At 41.3% G+C, this 16992-nt stretch overlaps 1 protein-coding gene across 1 annotated transcript in view; it reads left to right on the forward strand.

The window, feature by feature from the left end:
* The window catches only part of LOC126151090 (Down syndrome cell adhesion molecule-like protein Dscam2), a 264358-nt gene that overhangs the window by 193097 nt on the left and 54269 nt on the right, over window positions 1-16992 (forward strand). Inside the window, exon 12 of the mRNA XM_049915919.1 lies at window positions 15197-15382. Coding sequence (XP_049771876.1) covers window positions 15197-15382 — 186 coding nt within the window. The remainder of the gene's footprint in view (window positions 1-15196; window positions 15383-16992) is intronic.

The following is a 16992-nucleotide window of genomic DNA, read 5'->3' on the forward strand; positions in this document are numbered from 1 at the left end:
GGAAGCTTAACTTCTCTTCCAGCTTATTAATTTTCGAGACCAATATTATATGTGAATGCTATGTATATTAATTCAAACCATTAACTTTCCTTATTTGTGTGTTCACGCTACATAAGAATGATCTTATGCTGTCATCAGCTGGCGAGATCACATGACATGATCTATGACTGGCTTACAAAAGAGCATCGCAATCATGATTTCAATGCTTCGGAAAGTGAGATGCGGTGTTTGGTGGAATTCAAATTTATACCTTCGTAATACGAAAATGTGCAGCGTACATGTTGCTGCACATCAAAGGTCTTTCGAAACGTGTTTTTCCCCCCTGAGTTTCGTTTTCTAAAGTACCAGGAAATTCTACGTTGGTGTATAAAACCATAAACATTCAAAGGCTTGATGAGTTTTATAGTGCCGAAGAAGAGTATACTGACACTTAACATGGAAAAACTGTAGTTTCACCTGGGAGAAAGTGTATTTTTAACCGGGAAATCTGGGAAAAATCCAGGAATTTTTTTTCCTTGTCCACATATACACCCTGAAAGAAGTCACCAGGTCTGGATGGAATCCCAGTTTGGGTTCACAAAGAGTACTGTGCAGCAATGGTGTCTTACTTAGTTTGCATTTATTGTGAATATCCCACCCAATGCAAAGTCCCAAGCAACTGGAAAAAAGCACAAGTGACACCTCTATATAAGAAGGGTTAACAAACTGAACCACAATATTACAGACCAATGTATTTAACATTGGTCTGCTACATATTTCTTGAACATATACTCCATTCAAATTTAATAAATTTCCTTGAGATGGGAAACAGCTTCTTTTCACAACCCAGCACAGGTTTAGAAAGAAACTCAGTTTGCTCTTTTCTCACATGATATCCTGCAAGCTATGGACGAAGAGAATGGACAGATTCCATATTACTAAATTTCTGTGACACACTGCCCCACTACAGACGTTTAACAAAGGTATGAGCATATGAAATAGGTTCCCAGATATCTGAGATGCTTGAAGACATACGTAGTTCTCACTGGCAAAGGTCTGTTGGAGACAAGGTTATCATCAGGAGTACCTCAGCGAAGTGTGATAGAACCACTCTTATTCTGTATACACATGAATGATCTGATGGACAGGGTGAGTAGCAATCTGCAGCTGTTGCTGATGACACTGTGGTGTACAGGAAGGTGTCATCACTGAGTGACTGTAGGAGGGTACAAGGTGACTGACTAGTAGTGGTACAAGGTTCCCTCTGCCATACATCATATAGTGGCTTCCAGAGTATGAATTTCAGTGTAGAATACTAATACAATGTGCTGCATATGTTTTCCCAGTAATTAGCCACATTTTTTGTTTTCATTTATGAGGGGTCTGTTTCCTGAACAATTAAAATACTTAGTAGCAAAACCACTTTATAGTAAAGGAAAGAGGGATCATGTAAACAATTTAGAAGTATTTCTGTGCAATCAGTAATTCCTGAAGTTATTGAAAAGGCTAAGGGTAATTGATTGTTTAGTTCATATAATTTGCTTCAAATGTACAGTTTGATTTTAGATGTGGCTTAACAACTGAAAATGCAATATTGTCATTTTCTGTGAGGCACTGGACAGATTGAACAAAAAGATGTGAACACAAGGATTCTTCTTTGATTTAACTAAAGCATGTGATTATAAATTATTACTGCAGAAGTTGGACAGTTGTGGAATAAAAGGAGTAGGTTACGATTGGTTCCTTTCATACTTTGACAGACAGCAGAAGGACATTCTCCACAGTAATTAGAATGACTCATACATAAGTGCATAATAAATGTGATTTTATTTTATTTTATTTTTTTTTTTTGTTGTGTGTCAAATCTTAATTTAAAAATAAAAACTAATATTCTTTTTCATTCTGTTCAGTTATATACCGTAAGATCTTAACACAATTGTATAAACCATGTTTTTGCCCTTGCTTTCTTTTGGAAGAACATAAACAGATTTTATGGGTTTGATGCATGTGAGCACACCACACAGAGTTGTCTGTGGGAAAAACACATTTTTTCTAAGTGCATACCAGCAGCTTTGAACGTTTGCGCGTGAGCTTTATGTTCATCCCAAAAACAAGTTTTGGGCGAATTCAATGTCTTAAATTGAAAAGGCAAATCTGTTGATATAATTGGATTTCATGGAATCAGAACACTTTCTCCTTTAGCTGAATAACTATAGTAATACTAACATTATTTTGGCCCAAATGTGTAATTTGGGAGCACATACTATTTCACAACCTAGTTGCACCAATGTTTCTTATTAAGAGGACTGGAACACAAGTCATTTGACACGTTCCACATCATTATGAAATATCGTATTAATGATCCATGGAACTAGTATTAATCTAATCTAATCAACTCTTAACCTCAGTTTATAAGAAGACATTCCTAACAATTCCAAAGAGATAAGAAACACTATAAGAAATGACTTGTTCAGTGTTTACAATGTTACTAACAGGAGCTACTCCAATATCTCCATCCACTTGCGACATAATTATTTAATTTACCTGCCCTAAAAAGTCATTATCTGGCACCAAAATTGCCCTTTCACACAACCATTTTTTATTTCCCCCATGTTATAACTTCAAGTTGTTCAAATATATTTCAAGGACAACACAGTACATGAAAGTCACAGAGAAAGTAAACAGAGTAAGACGTGTGTCACTTTAACAGTCAAATCATAACTGAGTCCGAGTCTAGCGGCTGCTGGCTGGCTGGCTGCTTAGGTGGCGCTGCTACTGCATGGCTGGCAGACAGCGCCGCATATAGAGAACGCGCGTAACTGTGCGGCAGCACATTGAAAGATCGATGAGTCATAACACTTTTCCCCCTTTGAAGTTTTTACACAGGTCTTGATGGAGGTGGCCTGTAGATTGTTAACGTCCATAGGTGTTGTTTGACTGGCCGTAAAGTCTCGAGGAGGAGGCTTTCCGTATGGATGGAAGTGTCCCTAGTGATAACGGGTCAAGATGACAGGAGACGTGGGGGTCGAATCTCCTGGGGCCCCGTGCACCAATCTGCCCGTTTCGGCAAGTACGGTTGTTATAACAGGAGACATGGGCGATGTGTCTGCGTCCATAGGAGAAGGAGACGAGTAGAGTTGCTCCAACAGATGATGGCCATCTGGTTCTTGCATGGGCATGTCTCCTGGTGGCGTCAGTTCTTGTGCTGGCACCGATATGATGGTGAGAGGACTGCATTGTGAGTAATGAGAGATTCCAGGATCCCGAGCATCAGGTAGAGTGGAAGGTGGTGTAGCAGCATCCGGAATAGGTGTTGCCAGCACACGAGGCCGAAGCTGGTCCAAATGACACACTACAACACCCATGTCCATCTGGATTTCATACAGGCGTTGGCCATGTTGTCGTAAGGTGCGGCCAGTACTCCATTTGGGCCGCCTGCCATATCCCTGTACCCATACAAGGTCGCTGGCAGTGAACCGGCCAAGCGAAGACACCTGCGGCCATGAGGCGGAAGGCGGCAGAAGATAAAGTAGCGTGCGGGGCTGTCGGCCATGCAAGAGCTCAGCCACGCTGTGGTCGCCCATGGGGGTGAAACAGTAAGAAGCCAGAAATTGGAGAAGCGCATCATCAGCCGCAGAAGAAGTCAGGAATTTCCTCATCTGAGCCTTAAATGTGCGGACCAGTCGTTCAGCCTCACTGTTTGACTGTGGATGGAACGGAGGGGCCATGACATGCATGACGCCGTGACGGGCACAAAAATCTGCGAAATCGGAAGAGACAAATTGTGGACCATTATCAGTAACAAGAGTAGAGGGAAGGCCTTCCAAAGAGAAAATGCGAGCTAAAACATTGGTGGTTGCTGCGGTGGTAGGCGATGTGCAACGGACAATGAAAGGAAAGTTAGAGTAGGTGTCAATAACGAGAAGCCAATAAGTACCTAAAACAGGCTCCATGAAGTCAGCATGAATACACTCCCAGGGATTCTCAGGCGAAGGCCACAGTGACAAAGATGACTTCAGGTTGGCGGCCTGTGACACACAAGGGCCGCAGGCAGGGACCATATGTGCGATTTCAGAGTCGATGCCGGGCCAGTACACATGACGGCGCACCAGAGGTTTTGTGCGAGAGACACCCCAGTGCCTTTGGTGAAGGAGGGGCAAGACCGAAGCATGCAAAGATGCAGTTACCACAACACGTGGTGAAGCATTTTTGGTGGAAAGGAGGAGAAAACCATCCCTAGCCGTGAGGTGGTAATGCAATGCGTAGTAGTTCCACAATGGATCAGAAGTCTTAGCGGACGGACGATCTGGCCAACCCTTCTGAATACAGTGTAAAACGCGGGAGAGTGTAGGATCAGAACCCATAGCAGCCGCCAGCCGGTCCCTGGTGATGGGGAACCCGTCCACAACCCACTGCTCGGCAACATCCAGCTGGAAACACAAGAGTTTGTCCCTATCGAATGCCAGATCAAGACCCATGAGGGAAGGTGAGACAGTGCATCAGCATTCACATGTTGAGCTGTCAGCCAGAAATGAATCTCATAATTGAAACAAGACATGTAAAGAGCCCAATGCTGGAGGCGGTGTGCAGCCTTGTCGGTAAGTGACATTGATGGATAAAACAAGGACACAAGTGGTCTGTGATCTGTAACAAGATGAAATTTGGATCCATAGAGGAAAACACCAAACTTATGATGAGCATAAATAATGGCCAAAAATTCTTTTTCAATTTGAGAATACTTTTCGTGGGCATCCGTGAGAACAGTGCACAAGGACTGCACCAACCCCATATTGAGAGGTGTTCGTGGCAAGAAAAAGATGTTGGCCAGGTTGATAAGTAGCCAAGCAAGGGGCCTGTTTCAGCATAGCCTCCAATTTCTGGAAAGTCACATCGCATCACGCAGACCAGTGAAAAGGCACATTTTTATGCAACAGGCGATACAATGGCTGAGTCACAGAAGTAGCAGATGGTAAAAACCTGTGTTGTTGTTGTTGTTGTGGTCTTCAATCCTGAGACTGGTTTGATGCAGCTCTCCATGCTACTCTATCCCTGTGCAAGCTTCATCATTTCCCAGTACCTACTGCAGCCTACATCCTTCTGAATCTGCTTAGTGTATTCATCTCTTGGTCTCCCTCTACGATTTTTACCCTCCACGCTGCCCTCCAACACTAAATTGGTGATCCCTTGATGTCTCAAAACGTCCTACCAACCAATCGCTTCTTCTAGTCAAGTTGTGCCACAAGCTCCTTTTCTCCCCAATTCTATTCAACACCTCCTCATTAGTTATGTGATCTACCCATCTAATCTTCAGCATTCTTCTGTAGCACCACATTTCGAAAGCTTCTATTCTCTTCTTGTCTAAGCTATTTATCGTCTATGTTTCACATCCATAGATGGCCACACTCCATACAAATACTTTCAGAAACAACTTCCTAACATTTAAATCTATACTCAATGTTAACAAATTTTTTTTTTTCTAGAGAAAAGCTTTCCTTGCCATTGCCAGTCTACATTTTATATTCTCTCTACTTTGACCATCATCAGTTATTTTGCTCCCCAAATAGCAAAACTCCTTTACTACTTTAAGAGTCTCATTTCCTAATCTAATTCCCTCAGCATCACCCGACTTAATTCGACTACATTCCATTATCCTTGTTTTGCTTTTGTTGATGTTCATCTTATATCCTCCTTTCAAGACACTGTCCATTCCATTCAACTGCTCTTCCAAGTCCTTTACTGTCTCTGACAGAATTACAATGTCCACCTTCAGAATTTGAAAGAGAGTATTCCAATCAACATTGTCAAAAGCTTTCTCTAAGTCTATAAGTGCTAGAAAAGTAGGTTTGCCTTTCCTTAATCTTTCTTCTAAGATAAGTCGTAGGGTCAGTATTGCCTCACGTATTCCAACTTTTCTATGGAATCCAAACTGATCATCCCCGAGGTCAGCTTCTACCAGTTTTTCCATTCGTCTGTAAAGAATTCGCGTTAATATTTTGCAGCTGTGACTTATTAAAATGATAGTTCGGTAATTTTCGCATCTGTCAACACCTGCTTTCTTTGGGATTGGAATTACTATATTCTTCTTGAAGTCTGAGGGAATTTTGCCTGTCTCATACATGTTGCTCACCAGATAGTAGAGTTTTGTTAGGCTTGGCTCTCCCAAGGCTATCAGTAGTTCTAATGGAATGTTGTCTACTCTGGGGGTCTTGTTTTGACTCAGGTCTTTCAGTGCTCTGTAAAATTCTTCACACAATATCATATCTCCCATTTCATCTTCAACTACATCCTCTTCCATTTCCATAATATTGCCCTCAAGTACATCGCCCTTGTATAGACCCTCTATATACTCCTTCTGCCTTTCTGCTTTCCCTTATTTGCTTAGAACTGGGTTTCCATCAAAGCTCTTGATATTCTTGCAAGTGGTTCTCCTTTCTCCAAACGTCTCTTTAATTTTCCTGTAGGCAGTATCTATCTTACCGCTAGTGAGATAAGCCTCTACATCCTTACATTTGTCCTCTAGCCATCCCTGCTTAGCCATTTTGCACTTCCTGTCGATATCATTTTTGAGACGTTTGTATTCCTTTCTGCCTGCTTCATTTAATGCATTTTTATATTTTCTCCTTTCATCAATTAAATTCAATATTTCTTCTGTTACCCTAAGGTTTCTACTAGCCCTCGTCTTTTTACCTATTTGATCCTCTGCTGCCTTCACTATTTCATTCCTCAAACCTACCCTTTCTTCTTCTACTGTATTTCTTTCCCCCATTCTCGTCAATTCTTCCCTAGTGCTCCCCCTGAAACTCTGTATAACCTCTGGTTCTTTCAGTTTATCCAGGTCCCATCTCAAATTCCCATCTTTTTGCAGTTTCTTCAGTTTTAATCTACAATTCATAACCAACAGATTCTGGTCAGAGTCCACATCTGCCCCTGGAAATGTCTTACAATTTAAAACCTGGTTCCTAAATGTCTGTCTTACCATTATATAATCTATCTGATACCTTCTAGTATCTCCAGGCTTCTTCCATGTATACAACCTTTTTCATGATTCTTAAACCAAGTGTTAGCTATGATTAAGTTATGCTCTGCGCAAAATTCTACCAGACAGCTTCCTCTTTCATTTCTTAGCCCCAATCCATATTCACCTACTATGTTTCCTTCTCTCCCTTTTCCTACTCTTGAATTCCAGTCACCCATGACTATTAAATATTCATCTCCCTTCACTACCTGAATAATTTCTTTTATCTCATCATACATTTCATCAATTTCTTCGTCATCTGCAGAGCTAGTTGGCATATAAAATTGTACTACTGTAGTAGGAGTGGGCTTCGTGTCTATCTTGGCCACAATAATGTGTTCACTATCCTGTTAGTAGTAGCTTACATGCACTCCTATTTTCTTATTCATTATTAAACCTACTCCTGCATTACTCCTATTCGATTTTGTATTTATAACCCTGTATTCACCTGACCAAAAGTCTTGTTCCTCCTGCCACCGAACTTCACTATTTCCCACTATATCTAACTTCAACCTATCCATTTCCCTTTTTAAATTTTCAAACTTAACTGCCAAATTTAGGGATCTGACATTCCATGCTCCGATCCGTAGAATGACAGTTTTCTTTCTCCTGTTAACGATGTCCTCTTGAGTAGTCCGCCCCCCCCTCCCAAGAGATGTGAATGGGGGACTATTTTACCTCCGGAATATTTTACCCGAGGATGCCATCATCATTTAATCATACAGGAAAGCTGCATGCCCTCGAGAAAAATTACGGCTGTAGTTTCCCCTTGCTTTCAGCCTTTCGCTGTACCAAAACAGCAAGGCCATTTTGGTTAGTGTTACAGGGCCAGATCAGTCAATCATCCAGACTGTTTCCCCTGCAACTACTGAAGAGGCTGCTGCCCCTCTTCAGGAACCACATGTTTGTCTTGCCTCCTAACAGATACCCCTCCGTTGTGGTTGCACCTACAGTACGGCTATCTGTATCGTTGAGGCACGCAAGCCTCCCCACCAACGGCAAGGTCCATGGTTCATGAAGGGGTGGTGGTGGGGGGGGGGGGCTGTGATAGTATGCTATTTTCCCCAAGTAGGCCTGCAGTTCCTTAACAGATGTAGGGCGAGGAAGGGCATCGATCGCAGCAACAGTTTGCTGAAGCGGACGAATACCATCCCGAGAGAGTTGAAACCCCAAGTAAGTGATAGATGCCTGAATAAATTTTGATTTCTGAAGATTACACTTAAGTCCGGCAGTCTGTAAGACATGAAAAAGCGTGCGGAGATTCTGAAGATGTTCTTCAGGGGTGGAGCCAGTGACAACAATGTCGTCCATGTAATTTATGCACCCAGGGACAGTGAGCAAGAATTGTTCCAAGAATTTGCTGAAAGAGAGCAGGGGCGCTGGCAACCCCGAATGGCAATCATTGGTATTGATAGAGGCCGAAAGGCTTGTTAAGGACCAGAAACTGCCGGGAAGCAGCATCGAGAGGAAGTTGATGATAAGCTTCTGACATATCAAGTTTAGAAAAATACTGGCCTCCAGCAAGTTTAGTGAACAATTCTTCTGGTCGAGGCATAGGGTAAGTGTTGATAAGGCATTGAGCATTTACAGTGGACTTGAAATTGCCACAGAGACGAATAGCACCATTTGGCTTAGCAACGACAAACAGGAGAGGACCACTCGCTGGAAGTGACAGGAAGCAAGACCCCTGAAGCAGTGAGATGATTGAGCCCCTTTTTGACCTGATCATGAAGGGCCATAGGAATGGGCCGAGCCCGAAAAAACTTAGGCCGAGCAGTGGGTTTGAGCGAGATATGAGCTTCAAAATCGTTTGCACGGCCTAACCATGAGAAAAAAGGGATGAAAATGTCGTCGACAAGGAATCCAATTCAGCATCAGGAATAGCATCAGAGATGATATTGACTGAGTCGTCTATGGAGAACCCAAAAACGTGGAAGGCATCAAAACCAAAAAGATTGTCTGCGTTACTATGGTCGACCACAAATATGGGAACAGTGTGAACGACAGATTTATAAGATACCTCAGCATCTAATTGTCCCAAGAGAGAAATCTTCTGTTTATTGTAAGTCCATAATTGCCCAGTGACAGGTGACAGGATTGGAGAACCCAACTGAAGATACGCCTGAGAACTGATGATAGTGGCAACAGACACAGTATCCACCTGCATGCGAACATCTCGACCAAGTATTTGGACAGTGGGGAATAACTTCCCTGAAAGGGAAGAAGTACAATTGACAGACAACACAGAATCAGAATCAGCGCCATGCTCATGAACATCATGTATGTGGCCGGATTTGCAAACGGATGACACATGACCCCTTTTTTTGCATTTGTGACACACGGCCCAGCGTTGTGGACAATCCTCTCTGTGAATGTTTTGTAAAACACCACAGACATCAATGAAATTGCCGTATGTTTTGCTGCAGTTTCTTAGAGGTTTGTTTACGGTTAGGCCAAGGCTGCACTTGGGAGTGTACTGCGGCCACGTCGGACGGCGGGGAGATGCCACATGCTTCATCAACATCACACAGAGGTTGTATTTCCCCAACGTCACCCCATGCCTCTATTTGTGCTCCAGCGGCGTGAGAAATTTCAAAACACTGAACGATGGGTAGGACTTCATCTAGAGTTGGATTTGCCAACTGGAGGTCACGTTGCCTAACTACTTTGTCGGGCACCGACCGGATAATAGCATCCCACACCATAAAATCAGCGTAGGATTCTTTGTGAACCTCAGTAACAAATTGACACTTTCTACTGGGGCCGTGAAGTTCAGCAGCTCCAGCGCAATAGGATTGATTCTGTTGTGTTTGACAACAATAAAAGGCAACATGAGAGGCTTCCACATGCATATGCTTTTGAAAATAAACAGACAGAAGTGAGCACATATCAGCAAAGGAGAAAGACGCGGGATCTTTCAAAGGAGCCAATTGCGACAACAACCATTACATTTGAGGTGAAATCCATAAAAGGAACAGAGATTTACTTGTTTGGTCTTCCGCGACATGAAATGCCAAGAAGTGCTGTCGAAGACATTTTTCGTAATCAGACCAGTCTTCTGCCGTCTCGTCATAAGGAGGAAAAGGGAGTAGAGACTACAATGAGAGATGCCCCGTATTTGATGCCACAATGAAATCACGAATCGCATTTGTGAGAAGTGTTTGCTGTTCTATGAGACCTTGCAATAGTTGCTGTGAAGTAGCCTTTGAAACGCCTGGGACAATGATGAAAAAGAAAAATTCACTACCTCGTCACCAATTGTTATAACTTCAAGTTGTTCAAGTATATTTCAAGGATGACAGAATACATGAAAGTTACAGATCAAGTAAACAGAGTGAGACGTGTGTCACTTTAACAGTCAAATCATAACTGAGTCCGAGTCTAGCGGCCGCTGGCTGGCTGGCCGCTTAGGTGGCGCTGCTGCTGCATGGCAGGCAGACAGCGTCGCATGTAGAGGACTCGCGTAACTGCGCGTGGGCACTTTGAAAAATCCGCAAGTCACAACACATCATTTGCTTGCAGTTCAGGATAAACTTCATTCACCAACTGTTCTTTACTGTGAAACAGTATTACAGAAGTCAAGATTTAATGTAATCATGCCATTGATATTTGCAACAATACCATCTTCACCAATTTTCGAAAGAGCATCCACATATTGTCTGTGTCATTGTACAGTTGTACATGCATATTTGGTGTTATACTAAATTTTGTAATGTGCTGACATAAGGTTGATGCCTTTAAACATGGATTTACTTCATCTGCTAGTGTGCCTTCAGTTATTACAGGTAGACTCTGTCTAAAGTCACCAGCCAATAAATTGACCACCCCTCCTAAGATAGGTTGGTTGCTTCTAATATCTTGCATGTTATGATTTAGTGTTTCAGTGGTTTTTTTGTGGGACATTGTACGCTCTTCCCAGACCAACAGCATAAGCTGCTGCAACATCTGTCCATAATAACTATTTTTATTGGTGTTACAAGTAGTTGTTTCTTTGTGATCTAATTTCAGTAGCAGCATAAGCACTGAACGCACCATTCAGCCATTACTGAGTAGCTCGGCAGCTATTCAAGATTTGGACTAAGAGCAAATTTGAAAGAAAAGTCTTACCAGTTGCTTCCAGAGCATCTAAAAAGAATGAATGTGCTTAATCACTCAGTTTGTTGCATAATGTTGTTGAAAACTAATGTCTGTTCTGGTCTCAGTTGTGGAAACATATTTGCTGAGCCACTTTTACAGTGAAATAGTGTCATATATCATTTGTCATAATAAATTTCAACTAACTTCCTCAGTTGTAGTTGGTCTACCTGATCCAAAGTCAGGTAAATCTTTTCCAGTTATCATTATTTGTGGTCTTCCACCGTCACGTGAGCTTAATTTTAGATAAAATCATTGTGAGGATTTAAGTCGCTGCACTAACTCTTCTGTTGTGTCTTTTCCTCTTTCTGTCTTTCTTTCTTTTCTTTCTTTTCACCACTTTTGTTGTGGTTTTGGAAGCCCATGGGTTCCTATTATTTTCTCACACACCTGTGTGAATGTTAATAATTCCTGACCATTGTGTTTCTTAAGGTCTTTGAAACATGTTACCCTTGTACATGGTGTAGCATTATCCTCAAGCAAAACCATTCCATGTTGCTTGCATGCACCTTACAGACTTTACCTAAAGCATCTCCAGGTCTGATACCCTGACAGTTGTGAACAGGGATTCCTTCAACTCAAAGTTTCCATTCTTATCTTGATGTAATCTGGGTATAATATCTTGTTTTACCAATGTATAGAAGAGTTATTGTGAAATCATTTCTTGCACAAAAAGGAAAAAAAAAATTCAGTCAGTGTTGTTTTCAACATGCTTGATAGTCGACCATAAAAATTATTTTGATTAAAATACACCCTTTTTCCCTTTCCTAAGTGAACACAGAGGTGTGTTATGGTGGACTGTCTTTCTGTGCAGTGGAAAGCCTAAAAGCAGCCACACAGCTTTGTTCCTGTTGACGTAACGATCAAACTCGTATACGTGTACTTCACTTACGCGATTTGTGATATCTTTGTTTCTGAAGTTGAAAATATCTTGACCACTGTCTTTGTTAATGTATTTACAGATATGTTTTATAACACACTTGGAATTATTGTGTCTTATCAGTGGCTAAACCAGGCATTTATGCACTGATGATATTATCAGTTTAATTGGGTCTCAATTGGTCTTGTAACCATAGTAAAATATGCACTTTTGCCATCCAGTGGAATACATAAAATATAACATTTTTCTATATCTTTTTCCCTTAGCTATAAATGACGTTAGCATCTTTACTTTCAACCTAAAAACTCTTACAATCATATCATGTCCATCAAAAGCAGTGTCTTCTGGTAAGAGTTCATCGACTACTTCCTGTCAGACCGGGTTACATGTGAAGGTTATGAATAAATTGGGACAACCATACATGTGCATGTAGGTGAATGCATCTTGAGTATAATCTTGCATGTGTCATGAACTGTTCACAAATGAAGAGCGCAGAGTTGCCATCTTGCCATATTAATAGGATTTACATTTGCATCACTTTCACAAGTACCTTTAAGATGAATATATTTCTCTACTCTCAACTTAGCTCGATTTAACTATATGAAATTTCAGATGTTTATTGTACACCTTAACATATATATCAACATTAAAATGATTAGCCCATTGTTTGGATGGTGATATCATATTAAAATCATTTTCTCATACGATATGTGTAAAAGTCCATGTACTGTGATGCCATTCCCCCTATCTGTGGTGAACAAAAATACAGCCATCATTTTCAAACTAACAGAATATGTATTCATCCAACAACACTATCTGATGCCATTCCTGTCCCCAGTGATGTTGTTCCATACACCATTGCCATCTAGCATGTTTCTGCACATTTGTCAAAGGCAGACCGAGAAGTGGACAACACATACGTAACTCATGCCATAATAAACAGCGTCCCACTGTCACCACTGATAGTGTATGATGTGTTACATTGTGCTTGAGCTGAGGAGCACATGGGTCTGTCCTCAATCCCATTTGTAGGAGGTGTTGATCTTCTTGTGGGGTTGTCTGGGTGCTGCAACTTGACCCATTTTGTCATGTTCCATGGACTTCGATAAACCATTCTGTACACACCTGTTGCACTGCTGAAACGTCCCACACGAGCAGCAATTTCTCAGATGGATTCATCACATTCTCCATTCGCCATTAATGCTTCCTCTTTAAAGCTCGCGAGGCATCCTAAGTGTCTGCTCAAATCACACTCACTTTCTGTTTATAGTGAAACTTAAGCCCCAGGCTCACTTTTCTGGTAGGTGGTGTTGCTCCCCCCCAATATCAATGTTGACCTTGAACTGCAGGCCAATGTGGTTCAAATGCTATTCATTTCTGCTGAACATACTGAGGTACATGTTCTGTGAATATGAAAGCCCTATCTCTAGCTGTTCAAGGTACTCTGTTTCTTCTGAATTTGAGTGTGTTAACATCATAGTTCGCCAACAATCGAGCAAGATTGTCTGCTTTCCACTAATGTACACCATATTTAAAAATGTCAGTAAAATTCAAAAACATAACACAACTTCCTAAAGTAGCCTATGATCTTCCTTGGGGCTCAAGCTATCTCCATAGCAAATTTTATAGGAATCAGTTCAGTGGTAGAGACATGAAAACGTAACAGTTACATTCACGTTTAATAATATTGGTATTAGTATCGGAGTATGAATTAAACACATTGAGAAATGTGTAAGCATTGTATTTTAGCTGTTATCCAAGGCAGCACTTGTATATCACTAAAATTAAATGAAACACTGGTATGGCTTTATTGGTCAGGAGACCCCAGTCAGGATGTTTGGCCACTTGGTACAAGTCTTTTTTACTTGACAGATCAGTGCAGATTTGTGTGTCGATAATGATAAAATGATGATGAGGGCAACACACACACACACACACACACACACACACACACACACACACACACACAGTGACAACTGGAATAAAATCTGATCCCATTGGGAATCAAACCCGAGACCCCGTAATCCAGAGTTGCAGTGCTAACCACATGACTGTGAGCTGTTAACATGAATCGTATGCACCTCAGAAGCTATAAGAGGTGTGTGACGTTCAGCAGCTGTAATCAACAGCGTTGTTACTGATATTAGTATGGATTAAACGTATAGCAGATTGTACAAGCTTTGTATTCAGCATGTCGAATACTATTATGTAGAACGTATCAACGTCAAAGAGTAAATAGCTTTTTCAGAAGGTAATTATTGTTCCATATTTTGTGTTATATTCTTCAAATCAATAATTGCGTTATATAGCACACTTTCTAAAGTAACCTTCTTCAGCATGAAAAATTTCATGAGAACTTGTTCAGCAGTCAGTCATGAATGCATAAGAGAGAGCGTTACTTTCACATTTATAATGTTACAATGAATATGCCTTCTAATATGATTCTAGAAAATTGCTGTTTGCTTGTGACACTAGCTTGAGAGTGAAGGATGGTAAGTGTAACATTGGAATCGTAACAAATACTGGAATTCAGGGCATAAGGTCATGACTTGTAGTCAATAAATTGATGCTAAATCACAGTAAGACCCAGTTTTTAAAGTGCATAACACAAAATTAAACTAAAACTGACTTTTGATTACACAGATTCCATCAGAAATCCCATCTTCGCCTGTGATAGTCTGCTTCTTATGTCCTCCTTGCTTCATCTGTCACTTGTTCTTTTGCTTCCAAGATCACTGAATTCTTTCGCTTTGTATACTTAGTCTTTCAAATAGAAAACACTAAAACTAGTTATCAGATAAACTCGTAGTACCATAAAATTTTATTTTGCTCCACAAGCGTCTGAAAAAAAGACTTTATATATTTTCTGTTTGTGTCTTCTATCTCTTTCCTTTCCATTTCTTGTGTTTAATGGTGTAATGGTTTGCTGTTAATTTAACTTATTGAACTAATATGACTCTGCTTAACGCAACAACATGGAGCAACATATGAAAGACCATGTCTCAAAGAGTCACATGATTAACAAAAATAGATTTCTTTCTGTGGAAAATACTTGAAAGTCTAAAAGCCAGTAAATTATTACAGTTTAATATTCCACAATCAGAAGTAATTCTGAAATAAAATTGTTAACTACTCAGCTTGAAGAGTGTAATGCAGATCATTTTAACTAAACAATTTTGTTGTTTCAGGTTATTACTTGTATTTCAAGCGAGAATTCGGTGAATGGGAGAAAGTGAGGATTCTGTCTAACTACTCAAGTTACACTCTTAACAATCTGCAGTGTGGCACCAAGTACCACTTTTACATGCAGGCCTTCAATCAATTGGGTCAGAGCACACCTACATTAACAATCACAACTCGCACACAAGGCTCAGGTGAGAATCCACCAGGAAATTATTATTAAAATTTTATAAGTTTGAAAATAGTGAATCAAAAGAAATATGAATTAGGGTAAAATGCTGCTCACCACGTAGCGGAAACACTGAGCAGAGGACTGGCACATTTAATGTAGACTGCTGGATAAAGTGTTGGACAATGTCCTCCATCAGATACAGAAACACATAAACAGCCATACGCCCACACACTCTCTCTCTCTCTCTCTCTCTCTCTCTCTCTCTCTCTCTCTCTCTCTCTCTCTCTCTCACACACTCACACACACACACACAAACACACACACACACATACACACACACACACATAGCTGTGGCCACGTTGTATCTGTGTGCTGAGGCCTGACTGAAGTGAGAAGCGATCTAGGCTAAGATTGTGAGAAGACGCTGGAGTCTTGTCTGTGAGGTTGTGCGAGAATGTGCCATTGACATGATGATGTGCTGCAGGTTTCAGGGAGAGTTCAACACCCATGCAGTCCTGAAAAGCTAGTGTTACTAGGAAGAATATAGATGGTCCAGGCTGTAAAGCAGTCATTGAAGTCAAACACAGCTTAGTTGCACTTGATGCTTAACTGGGTCACCCAACTGCTCAGCATACAGTGCAGCACAATGTGCTTGACTTCAGTGATTGCTTTGGAGCTCGTGTCGTCTGGATTCTCACCAGCAACAACTGCACAGTTGTGCAGGAGCCCACCAGATGTGGCCTCCTATGTGAATGTAGGATAGTCGAAGTTGAGCGGATGTACAGTAGGGGGGGGGGGGGGGGGGGGGAATTCCAAGTGCTGTGTTGGTGCACTAATGAAACAGCATTCAATTAGCAGACATTTATTTTCAAAGTTTTACAATCACTTTGTCTTCTTCCCAGTGCTGTGTTGAGCCCATATTGCATGAAAGTGCAGGGTAGCATGACAGTGCTTAATGAGGAATCTGCCTGTGCAGGCACTGGCACCACCTGGGGCCAGTTCCCCTGTTGCAGGAGGGTACATTGGCCAGCATGTCGCTACAGCTTGGCATGGCTGTGGACTCGTGTCAGAGCCACAGCATTCTCGCTGCATGAAGCTGTGCTTTAGGCTTGACCCCAGAAATTTGCGTGCCACTGTTGTCATTTATCGAGATGAAATGTCAGTGGTGGATTGGACAGTGATGTGAAGGACACCCCGAGAGGGGCTCGTAGCATACAATCCTTGAGGTGGTACTTGTGTTCCCCAGGAATGCTGGCACAAGTAGCCTGCAACAAAGTTGAATGTGTGTGTGTTGGGACTTATGGGCACTCAAAATCGAGGTCATCAGCGCCCTGACACACATTAAAAGGAACGAATGTGGACAGGCCCAATAAAACTATAGCACACACTCAAAGAAAGCAGTAAAAGAAGGAAAATGCTACATAAGAATGTAAAACCTAAGGAAAGGGGAAACATAGCAACAAGAATGTCACAGGAAATTTTGACTGGCTGGCCACTTACATAAAATATGGGCGAACTTGTCACACAGTGAGCAAATTAAAATCCTCTCCCTAAAATCTTTTTAAAAACATTTGACATGGCACAGAACTTTAAAACTTTAGCCACATTAGTCCGAGTGTTGCCTAAAAGAGA

This window comes from Schistocerca cancellata, chromosome 2 (genome assembly GCF_023864275.1).
Source record: "Schistocerca cancellata isolate TAMUIC-IGC-003103 chromosome 2, iqSchCanc2.1, whole genome shotgun sequence".
NCBI lineage: Eukaryota > Metazoa > Arthropoda > Insecta > Orthoptera > Acrididae > Schistocerca > Schistocerca cancellata.